We start from the raw sequence: 12,045 nt of genomic DNA, 5'->3' as shown, positions 1-12,045 counted from the left end.
CCCACACGGTGGATTCAGAGAACTGACTCCTCCAAGATGTCTTCTGACCTCCACACATGCACACACACGCACAATAAATAAGAAAGTGTGACAGAGAGATGACCCATAGGTTGACAGTGTCTCCAGAGGACCTGCATTTGGTTCCCAGAATCCTCATTGGACTGTTCACAACTACCTATAACACTAGATTCAGGGTTCATGACACCTTTTGGCCTCTGTGGGCACTCATACATATGTGGATATACTTACATAGACACACATAAATAAATAAATGATAAATAAATATTTAAAATTGAAATAAGTGTAAAAGAATGCTGCTTTTCTAGCCAGCCCCATTACCACATGCACGCCATCCTCCCTTCCGCCCCCTCGCTCCCTTTATCCTCCCAGCCTTTTGTTCAGCCCTACTGCCCTGCGCCACTTTTTTTCCAGGAAGTGGCACCAACTCTGCACCCCTGGAAACTCCCTGACAATGGAGCACTCTGGTTTTGCTAACCACGGACGGTCTACAGTGGTCTCCAGGTTCCCTTCAGGTCTGGTCCTGCCCCTTTACTCACCAAAGCCACCAGCCCTTCTTGGAGCTGTATTTTATAGCCATAGACGTTGGTGGTCACTTCATGCAAGGTTGGACTCCCTTTGGGGGATATTTTGTTGCGCCCCTCTATGACCAGGTGCTCCATCCCCTCTGAGAGTTTGTCCACTGTCTTTATGAGATAGTAGTTCATCCGACCCAGGAAGCGGTAGGAGAAGCCATCGAAAGTGTGGTAATAGGGGTCCCCAAAGATGGTACATTTTTCCAGTTCTGTCAAGAAATGTGCACACTGGAAAGGACCTCAGCCCAGCTACCGGTCTCCCAGAATCTCTTCCTAACTGTGGTATTTCTGATTACCCTCCCTCTTAGGCCAGGGGCCCTGCCTCTGATTCTTTTAGTCACCAGAGCTCCTCTCCCCTACCCCCCTTCCCCACGGCTCCCCACCAGAGCTCCTCTCCCCCCCCTCCCCCACGGCTCCCCACCAGAGCTCCTCTCCCCCCCCCTCCCCCACGGCTCCCCACCAGAGCTCCTCTCCTCTTCCCCTCCCCAACAGCTCCCTTACTGTTGGCCGCACAGTTACTGCTGCCATCATCACTGTGCTGGCAGTGGGACCCTGTGGGGCAGATGAAATTCCGGCACTGAACAACTCCGTCCACGCAGGTACAGCTCTGGGTGCAGCCACTGGAGAGCCAGGTCTTGCCTATCTGCAGAAGGCATGGGAAGAGAAAGGGAGTGAGGACAGGGGTGGTAATTCTAAAGAGAAAGGCTTAGCTTCCATGAGAATGGTTTGCATTTGACCTCCCTACCTGCAGGTCCCATGTCTATCAAGCCAAAATATTTGAAACAATTGCCTCCAGCTTTTATATGTGCCTGGTCTTACTGTAGCTTGGAAGGCTGTGTTTGGTTGGTGTCCCTGGGAGGTCTGCTCTTTTCTAAACAGAAAAGGAGAAGTGGATCTGGGGAAGAGGGGAGGTGGAGGGAGGGAGGGAAGGAAGGATGTAGTCTGTGCGAGAGAAGAATAAAAAGAAAACATAATAAAATAAAACTACCACATGGTCCAAATATCAAAAAATTGTATCTGTGATTGGGGTAGATCTCAGTGGTAGAGCCCCTGCCTAGAATCCCCCAGTGAGGGGCTGGGGTGTGGCTCAGTGGTAGAGCACCTACCTAGAATCCCCCAGTGAGGGGCTGGGGTGTGACTCAGTGGTAGAGCCCCTTCCTAGAATCCCCCAGTGAGGGGCTGGGGTGTGACTCATTGGTAGAGCCCCTGCCTAGAATCCCCCAGTGAGAGGCTGGGGTGTGACTCATTGGTAGAGCACCTGCCTAGAATCTTCAAGTGAAGGGCTGGGGCACAGACAGTAGAGCCCCTAGAATCTCCTAGTGAAGGGCTAGAGTATGGGTCAGGGGTAGAGTTAATAACTACCATGAATGAGGCCCTAGGTTCTAGAAAGAAAATCTACTTGTAATTTTATGTCATTATTCCCTAAATAATACAGCCGAACTATTTGTGTAATCCCAGCCTCAGCCTTCAACTTTGGAGGACCCTCCCTTGTGCTCTCCGAACCTTGACCCCCTCTCTGAGAAGGGTCAAGGTAGCCTGCCAAACCTTGACCCTTCCCCAGGAAAGGTCAAGACCATTCTCACAGGCAATTTAAACGGCTCTCCAGAAAATAAACACGTGGTTTTCCCTTTTGCTCTCTGGTGGTTGATGGTGTTGGCGGCTTCCTGTTCCCCTAAGGGTCACCTGGGAGCACAGGCATCTAATTAAACCTGGATATATTTAATTTGGTCTGATTTAGTTTAATTAGGATTATTGTGTGTTGGTTAGAAAATATTCCTAACATCTTGGAGGTCCCACCAAGGGGTTGATTTTCCCCGCAGGTCCACAGCCACGTGTTGGAAACGCCCTTATCCTCCCCCGACTCAGCTCTCCGCCAGGCTAAATTTGGCTCCGGGCTAGATAGGCTTCATTGTAGTGAGTATCTTTTTCTTGCCTATACTACTAGGGTTTTGTTTGTGTTTACTTTTCTTGATTTTCAGGCTTTTGTGGAAAATGCGGTCCGCGCCAAAAGCCTCGCCCACGTGGTGAAAGCTGAGACTTTCGCTGAGGTGAATTTTGTTTGTGCAGGGACGCCTGACAATTGATTTTCACAGCCCTGTTTGGGCTCAAGAGTTATTTCAGTGGACACACTGTGATAGACTTGAGCCACACAACTGGGCATAGACTTTTAAAACGGGCGCTTGCAATTCAAAGCTAGATTCGTTATGGCCCCTGGAATGCCTCTTAAAAAGTCTTTATAAATCTGTCTGATTCAATCTGTCCCAAGCGGCTAATTTCTCTATACACTAAGATTTGGCCTCACTACGATCTTGACAATGGGACGTGATGGCCACCAGAGAAAAGCCTTGAGTTTACTGTCCTTCAAGACCTAGAAAATTTTTGTTGCTGTGGAGACAAATGGACAGAATTCTCTCGTGTTCACGATTTTTGGGCAATGCATTCTTGCCCCTCCCTCAGTAGCCAGTGTCTTGCAGCACCAGTTTTTGTTGCTAGGTTCACGGTGCCTCCAGATTTCCAGTCATCTTGGAACTGGGATCCCGATAGCTAGGCCTTGACCATGCAGCCAGAGGCACTGGCCCCTCACCTACTCCCTGGAACCCTCACTACTCCCAATCCCCTATAGAGCAACATCCTTCATATTCCTCTCCCTAGTCACCCTCACCTACTCCCTCCCTAGCCAAACCTGAAGTTCAAGGTCAACTTTCCCCTTACCCACCTTCTCCGCCCCCCTCCACCGCATCTTCCTACCCTCGGACCCCCTTTGCACAATGGGTTGACTCCCCCAATCCTCCCTGGTCTTCTTTCATACCAGATCCCACCATAAGCCTGTCCTTCTCTGTCCTCTCTGGAAAGTAGCAGGAGCCAATGGCATTATTAAAGTCCATGTTCCCTTTTCTCTTCCAGATCTTCCTCAGAGAGAAAAGCAGCTGGGTTCCTTTTCTGCTAATCCGTCTGCTTATATGAAAGAGTTTCACTGTCTGTCCCAGGCCTACGATCTAACCTGGCAGGCTTCTACTCTCACTCCTGAGGAGCGAAGTAGAATTCAGGCAGCATCTAGACAGTATGCAGACCAGACTCATCTGTATGGTCCCTGTGGGGGAAGTGGCTGTGCCAGCCACAGAACCACACTGGGACTACCAACCTGGCCAAAGTGGTTGACAGAGGCGGGGCATCGTGGTTCATTGCCTCCTTCAGGGTATGGAAATAGTCTCAGAAAAAGTAGTTAATTTTGACAAACTTCAAGAGATCACACAGCTAGCTGACGAAAACCTAGCCATTTTTTAAAATAGGTTACAAGAGAGCATGGTCCAATATACAAGGCTGGATCTAGCCTCCCCCGCAGGAGCCATGGTCCTAGCTACCCATTTAATTTCTCAGTCAGCACCAGATATTAGAGAAAAGTTAAATCCTATACAAGAATTGGTGAAAATGGCCTTTAAAGTTTTTAATGCCCCAGAAGAGAAAGCTGAGTCTTCCTGACAGATGAGGCTGTTACGCTCCAGGCCCAAGCCGTAGCAGCTGCCCTAAGGCCAACAGGACTCCAGGAAGGGGGATATGGGAAGTCAACCACAAGGCTCCATCCCAGCAGAGCTCAGCTTAAGTCAACCTTGCCAGTAAGCTGCTTCAAAGGTGTTCTAGCCGGGCGGTGGTGGTGCATGCCTTTAATCCCAGCACTCGGGAGGCAGAGGCAGGTGGATCTCTGTGAGATTGAGGCCAGCCTGGTCTACAAGAGCTAGTTCCAGGACAGGAACCAAAAGCTACGGAGAAACCCTGTCTCGAAAATCCAAAAAAAAAAAGGTGTTCTAAATGGCCATTTGGCACAATATTGCATTGGGCCACGCCCTATCTGCCAGCAACCTGGACACTAGAAATCACAATGCCCCCATGGGGGCTCGTCCTCTATGTCACACCATGGAGGTCCAGCCTCACCAACATCAACAAGTAAGACAGTGCCAGTCTTTTTCCAAAGAGAGCCTAAAATGTTTGTCATAAATATCACCTTAGCTTGCTGTCACCCCTTATACAAGCAGTCTTCACCCCTCCCCAAGAAGGGTCAAGGTAGCCCACCAATCCTTGACCCCTCCCCAAGAAAGGTCAAGACTACTCCCACAGGCTATTTAGATTGTTCCCCAGAAAATAAACATGAGGTTTTCCCTTTTCCTCTCTGGTGGTCGCATTGGCGACTTCCTGTTCCCCTCTGGGCCACCCAGGAGTGCAGGTGTCTAATTAAACCTGGATATCTTTTAATTTGGTCTGATTTGGTTTGATTGGGATTATTTTGCATTGGCAGAGTGGCTTGGTTAGGAAATATTCCCAACAATTTGTATAACTTTACATAGTCTTATTATAATTCATGTAGAATTTTTTTTTTTTTTTTTTTTTTAGTTTTTCGAGACAGGGTTTCTCTGTAGTTTTGGAGCCTGTCCTGGCACTAGTAGACCAGGCTGGCCTCGAACTCACAGAGATCCGCCTGCCGCTGCCTCCCGAGTGCTGGGATTAAAGGCGTGCGCCACCACCGCCCGGCTCATGTAGAATTATTTAAACCAAATAGGAAGATATATCAGTACTATGTATTTTACTTATTACTTGTGTGTGGATGTATGTGTGTGAATGCATGTGTTCATGTGTGTGTGTGCATGTACACATATCTGCATGTGCATGTGTAGAGGAGGGCCAAAGGACAAGTTTTTCCTTAGGAACTGTTCACCTTGTTCTTTGAGGCAGGGTGTCTCATTAAGTCTTGAACTTGCTAAGTAGGCTAGGTTGGCTGGCCAGTGAGCCCCGGAGATCTATCTGCCTATCTCCACCTCTTCAATGCTGGGATTACAAATAAATAATACTACATCTGACTTTCAAAAAATAGAAAAAAATACTTATTTTGAGCATTGGATGCCATAGCATATGTGTGTGGGAGGGGTGGCCAGAGGACATTTCTTTCAGTAGCCCATTCTCCTGTGGTTTCTGGGATCAAAGTCAGGTCACTGGGCTTTGTAGGAGGAAATGGAGCAGCAAAGTTCTTCCTGTTTGGTCACCCTCTACCTTGGTTTCAGCTGCGGGGATTCCCTGACACAGTTCCCAATCTATGAGGGCTGGGAATGTGGCTCGGTTGGTAAAATGCTTGCCTATGATGTACAGAACCCTGGCTTCCACCCCAGGCACCACATAACCCAGGCATGGTGGGGCAGCCTGTCATCCCCGTGCTCCAAAAGTCAAAGCAGGAGGACCTGGAGTGCAAGACCATCTTCAGGTATGCAGTGAGTTTGAGACCAGCCTGAGTTACAGGAGTCCTTATCTTTGAAAAATGAAAAAACAAAAATTAAAACTCATTTTAAGGTCTACCAGCTTTCACATTCCAGGGCCAACCATATAAACAGGCGCATCCAAGGCTGAGAAAGGCAGAGGGTGCCTGCCCCCCACTTCCCGCCATCCCAGGATCCACACCAACTCACTGGGATGAGGTCACCCTCGGCATCTTTGCAGCCACATTGGTTTCTGGGTACACACTTGTCCTCACTGAGCAGGTAGCCAGGTAGACAGACACAGCCCTCCTTGCAGGTGGAGGGGTCTTTGGGGCTGACGCCCTCACAGTGGCCATTTGGGTTGGAGCAGGAAGGCAGACAGGAGGGAAGGCAACCGGTGTAGAGGCTGTTGGCTGGGCACTTCAGAGCTGTGGGGTGGAAGAAGAATGGGGCTCAGGCCATGCCTCGGATTTCTCCAGCCATGAGCTGGTTCTGTCCTTCCCTTCCCATGTGCTCCCTTACTATCGGAGACACAGTTACTGCTGCTGTCTTGATATTGTTGGCAGTGGGTCCCTGAGGGGCATTGGAAGTTCTGGCACTGAAAGAGTCCTTCCTTGCACGCACAAATCCGGGTACAGTCAGTAGAGATCCATGTCTGGCCGGTCTGCAGAAGTCACCAGAAGGGAAAGAAAGAGAGAACATAGAGCTTAGTTTTCTGTCCAAGGGTCTTACATATGCCCTATGCATCTGCAGGTTCCATATCCACTGAGTCAACCAACTACAGATGACAAAAAAATTCTTTTTAAATTGCCACTGGGATTGTGGGCATAACTGAGCCTGACTAGAACACTCAGTGAGGGATGGGAACATGGCTCAGGGGGTGTGACCCAGTAGTAGTTAGAGTACTGGCCCAGAATTCTTAGTGAAATGTTGGCGGTACCCAGTGGCAGGTATAGTGCTTGTTTAGAATCCCCCAGTGAGTGTTAGAGGTATGGTCCAGCAGAGGAACATCTGTCTAGAATCCTCCATTGAACACTAGGACATGTGGTTCAGTGGCAGAGCAGTCCCCTGGCACGTGCCAAGACTCTAAAACCTTCAAACCCCGGAGCTAACCATATAAGTAAGAGTATCCAGAGAGACAAAGAGAAAGAAGCTCTAATCCTAACCTTAAAAATCTAGGTGTGCGTGGGTGTGCCTGCGTGTATGAGAGTATGGGCATACATCCATGCTGAGGTGTCACCTCTTCTATCATAAGAAAACTGGGGTCACAGACAGCTGTACCCAGCTTCCATGGGTAGTGGGAACTCAACTTAGGTCCTCACATTTACAGAGCAACTCACGGAGCCAACTCCCATTCCCTCATGGCAGTCTCCAGGCCTGCTTACCTGGATGAGGTTGCCCCGGGCATCCTTGCAGCCACAGTGAATTCTGAGCACACACTTGTCGTCATGCAGCACGTAACCAGATCGACAGATACAGCCTTCCTTGCAGATGGAGGGGACCCTGGGGCTGGAGCCCTGGCAGAGGCCCTCTGGATCCGAGCAGGTAGGTAGACAGGATGGGAGGCAGCTGGTGTAGAAGCTGCGGGCCGGACATTTCAGAGCTTTGTGGCGGAAAGGGAGTGGCATTAGTGCAGAGAACCAGAGGAGCCCAAGGAAGCAGAGGCCACGTTAAACAGGGTGGGCAGAACAACTAAGAAACTTGAGGGCTTCCTCTGCCCCTTTTGTTATTCATCCAGCAAAGATTTACTGAGGATGGACTGTGTGTCCCCCAGAGAACTACCTTCCTTCTTGTCCTCTCTCTGATCCTTCCCCCATGGCTTTCTTACCGCTGGTGACACAGCTTCTGCTGCCATCTTTATTGTACTCGCAATTGGACCCTGCTGGACATTTGAAGTTATCACACTGGACAGTCCCTCCTCTGCAGGTACAGCTCTGGGTACATTCACCAGTGATCCACGTCTTGTTTTCCTGTAGAAGCCACAAGAGGACGAAGTCCCCAGTGAACAGCAGAGGGTGTCGCTCAGTGCAAGGGGACAGAGTAGCAGCTGGGCACTGGTCCAGCATATGCCAAGAACTGACTACCCTTCAACTCCAGGGCAAGCCATAGAGATAGGAGCGTCACGTAACAAGACAGATAAAAGGGGGAAATGGCTCCCAAGACCACTTTCAGAAATGTGTTTGTGTGCGCACGCACATTTGTGTTCACGCATGTGTGGGTGCGCATGTACTCCTGAAGGGCAGAAGACATTCTCAGGTGTTGGTCTTTCATTCTACTTTGCACCAGAACAGGTTCTCTCTCTCTCTTTCTCCCCGTCTCTCCCTCCCTCTCTCTTTCTCTCTCCCATCTTGGTTTGGATGATGCTCACTACTATGTACCCCAGACTGTCTAGCCTGCACCTTTCTGAGGGTTGTCCTGTTTGTACCTTCCATATTTCGGCAGGAGCTCTGGGATTACAAACCACTGTGCCCAGTTTAAATGGATTATGGGGACTTGAACTGAAGTTTTCACCACCCCCCCACTAATCCCATTTTTCACGCTCACTCACTGGAATGAGAGTACCCTGGACATCTTTGCAGCCACACTGGATTCTGGGCACACACTCGTCATTATTCAGCACGTAGCCAGGTTGACAGAGGCAGCCTGTACTGCAGACGGCAGGGACTTTGGTGCTGGTGCCCTCGCAGCGCCCATCGGGATTCAAGCAGGAGGGTAAACAGGAAGGAAGGCAGTTGGTGAAGTGGCTGTGGGCTGGGCATTGAAAGGCTGTCAGATGGAAGTGGCGTGGTGTTAGTGGAGAGGGCCTGAGAATGATGGTGGGAGCAGAGGCTTCAGAAACCAGGCTAGGAGGAATGACCAACACAGTTTGTTTGTGGGTTTCCCCTCCCTTCATTATTCATTCATTCAGCAAACGCATAGTGAGCATGGACTGTGCTGATTCCTGAGAGAGTGGCCCTCCAAAGTCAACATGGGGCTGAACCACTGGGAGACGAACACTGAGCAGAGGCCCTGCTGTGGGTTCCCAGACCCCTCCCCTCTGTGGTAGCGCCTACCTCCCATCTCTAAGGCCCAGGAGACTAGGTTCCTCTTGCCCTGCTTCTGATTCCTCCAGTAAAGAGTATACCCTCACCACCTTTCCCAGTAGCTCCCTTACTGTTGGAGGCACAGTTACTGCTGCCATCATCACTATGCTGGCAGTGGGTCTCCGAGGGGCAGCTGAACTTTTGGCACTGGATGGCCCCATTGATGCAGGCACAGCTCTGGGTACAGCCACTGGAGATCCAGGTCTTGCCTGCCTGCAGAAGCCAGGGAAGAGAAAGGAAGTGAGGAGAGGATGATTCTAAGGAACCAAGCTTAATCTGCAAGTTCCACACCTACTGAGTCAACTACTAGAGTGAGAAAAACTGCATCTGAACTTACGGGTAGAGTGGCTCAGTGGTAGAGCACCTGCCTAGAATCCCCCAGTGAGGGGCTGGGGTGTGGCTCAGTGGTAGAGCTCCTGCCTAGAATCCCTCAAAGAGGGGCTAGCTAAGATGCTCAGAGAACATTTGTCTAGCATTTTCCAGGCCCTGACTGATCTTCACAAACCAGGGCCAGACATACAGACAGATTTATCCAACATGGAGGGAAATAGACAAAAGGAAAAGGTCATCAACAATCTAACTTTTTTTTCGGGGGGGGGGTAGGTAATCTTAGTGCTTGTGTGAATGTTCTTGCGTGAGAGAGCAGGTGTGCATACATGTGGAGGCAGGAGGACAAGTTCAGGTGCTGGGTATGACTTTCTACCTTATAATGAGACATGCCTTCACCCTTGTTGTCATTTACCTCTGGATACAGAAGACTAACTGGCCCCCAAATTTCAAAGGATTCTGCTGTGTCCCTCCCCATTGCTCAGTGCAGCCCTAGGAGTATAGACACAGGCTATCGCATTCAGTTTACATGAATAATGAAGATTAGAACTCAGACCCTCAGCTGGGCGTGGGGGCACCCATATTTAACCCCAGCACTCAGGAGGCAGAGGCAGGTGGATCTCTGTGAGTTCGAGGCCAGCCTGGTCTACAGAGCGAGTTCCAGGACAGTCAGGGCTACACAGAGAAGCCTGTCTTGGAAAACAACAAGAACAACAAAAAGAACTCAGATCCTCTTCACATTTTCAGCTTCAACCTCCCCCCACCCAACTTCAGAGGCCCACTCACCAAGATGAGGTTACCCTGGGCATCTTTACAGCTGCATTGAGTTCTGGGAATACACTTGTCACTGCTCAGTATGTAGCCAGATTGACAGATACAGCCCTCCTTGCAAGTGGGGGAGGCTCTGGGGCTGGTGTCCTTGCAGAGGCCATCGGGGTCCAAGCAAGAAGGCACACAGGAGGGAAGGCAGCTGGTATAGCGACTGTGAGCTGGGCACTGTCCAGCTATGAAGTGGAGGGAGAACAAGGTTAGTGGAGAGGATGGGGTGGGCTAGGAAGCAGGGACTAGAGAAACAAGGACGGGCAGAGTGGCTAACAGAACTCATTCATTGTTATTCATTCAGCAGAGCATGGACTCTGTGCCAAGCCCCGAGGAAAGAAAATAAGAATGGTTTTCCGCAACTCAGTATGGGAAACTATTAAGAGATTAGCACTGGGAAGGGACCGTTCAGTAAACATTTACTGATGTGGGCTACGTGGTAATCCCTAAGAGAAAAAAGTAAGAAAAGGCAGATCTCCCAGGGTAACACGGGACACTTATTCTGATGGTTAGTTTTAATTATCAATTTGACACAATGTAGAATTATCTAGGAAGAGTTGTAATAAGTCTTGTCCAGATCAGACTGGAACCGTCTGGACTACATTAATTGATATAGGAAATTCAGCCCACTGTGGATAGCAGAACTTCCTGGGTTTGGCCCTGGGTTGTATAGAGTAGAGAAAGCTAGCTAAATGCGAGTGAGCAGGCATGCATGCACTGCCCTTTGTCTGTGTTCCTGTGATTACCTCTCTAAGTCCCCACAGTGATGGGCTGGAACTGTGAACCAAAAGAAGCCCTTTGTCCCCAAGCTGCTTTTTGTCACAGCACATGGTATCCCAGCAACAGAAATGAACCGTGACATGACCACGGGGAGACTGACACTGAGAAGGACACAGCCTAGCCACAGTCTCCAGAATCCCTTCCCACCATGTTATTCCTCCAGCTCCTCAACTCCCGAGCCCAGGGAGGGGCCTGGGCGCTTTCTTGCCCTGCCTCTGCTTCCTCCGGGCATGAGGACAGTCTCTTCATCTCCCTTCGAGGTTCCTTACTGATTTCAGCACAGCTGCTGCTGTTATTCTCGATGTCCTGGCACTGAGTTCCTGAAGGGCACTGGAAGTCCCGGCACTGAATAAGTCCTCCCATGCAGGTACATCTCTGGGAACAGCCTGCAGCAATCCAGGTCTTTCCTGCCTACAGAAGTCACAGGAGGATGCAGGAAGTAAGGACAAAGGGGCCAGCTGTAAGGAGACAGGCTTAGCCTGCTGTCTGTAGGGCTTATATTTGCCCTCCTTAACCGCAGGCTATTAAGTCAGCTAAGTACAGAACCAGGGGAAAATTGTATCTGGAGCTGCCTGGTGGGAGAGGGCCTATGTAGCCTTCACTAGGAAGAAGGTGGGAACAGGTCTTAGCCACAGATTACCTGTCTGGAATCCCCCAGTGAGGGGCTGGAATATGGCTCAATGGAAGAGCACGCTCCTATGTTCCGGGATCTGAACATCCCCGGGGCCAGTGATATAGTCATGTACATCCCAGGCACACAGAACAGGGGAAGAAGGAAGACCTCAGTCCCAGACTCTAAGCTCACTCACCGGGATGAGAGCACCTTGGGAGTCTTTGCAGTCACACTCAATTCTGGGTACACACTTGTCCCTGTTGAACACAAAGCCGGACTGACAGAGGCAGCCTTCCTTGCAGGTGGAGGGGTCTTTGAGGCTGGTGACCTCACAGTGTTCGTTCAGGTTGGAGCAGGATGGGATGCAGGAAGGAAGGCAGCTGGTGTGGTAGCTGCGGTCTGGGCACTGCAGAGCTACAGGGTGGAAGGATATGAAGTCAGTGTACGGGGCGCAGAGAGCCTAGGAAGTAGGGACTAAAGAAACTACGCGGGACAGGGCAAGAAGAGCTTGTGATTTTTCCTCTTTGTTTATCCATACAGCACACCCTTAGTGAGCATACACTGTGCCAAGTCCTGAGAGAAGAAAGTAA

At 50.1% G+C, this 12,045-nt stretch overlaps 1 protein-coding gene across 1 annotated transcript in view; it reads right to left on the bottom strand.

Annotated features, from left to right (window-relative positions):
* Positions 1 to 12,045, bottom strand: part of Zan (zonadhesin) — an 84,305-nt gene that overhangs the window by 7,931 nt on the left and 64,329 nt on the right. The window contains 11 exon segments of the mRNA XM_075974048.1: positions 558 to 802; positions 1,095 to 1,236; positions 6,044 to 6,261; positions 6,356 to 6,497; positions 7,219 to 7,436; positions 7,662 to 7,803; positions 8,382 to 8,599; positions 8,988 to 9,129; positions 10,030 to 10,247; positions 11,112 to 11,253; positions 11,652 to 11,869. Of these exon segments, the coding sequence (XP_075830163.1) occupies positions 558 to 802; positions 1,095 to 1,236; positions 6,044 to 6,261; positions 6,356 to 6,497; positions 7,219 to 7,436; positions 7,662 to 7,803; positions 8,382 to 8,599; positions 8,988 to 9,129; positions 10,030 to 10,247; positions 11,112 to 11,253; positions 11,652 to 11,869 (2,045 nt within the window).

The sequence above is a fragment of the Microtus pennsylvanicus genome, chromosome 1 (assembly GCF_037038515.1).
Source record: "Microtus pennsylvanicus isolate mMicPen1 chromosome 1, mMicPen1.hap1, whole genome shotgun sequence".
Lineage (NCBI taxonomy): Eukaryota > Metazoa > Chordata > Mammalia > Rodentia > Cricetidae > Microtus > Microtus pennsylvanicus.
This window is presented reverse-complemented; position numbering and strand designations above follow the sequence as displayed.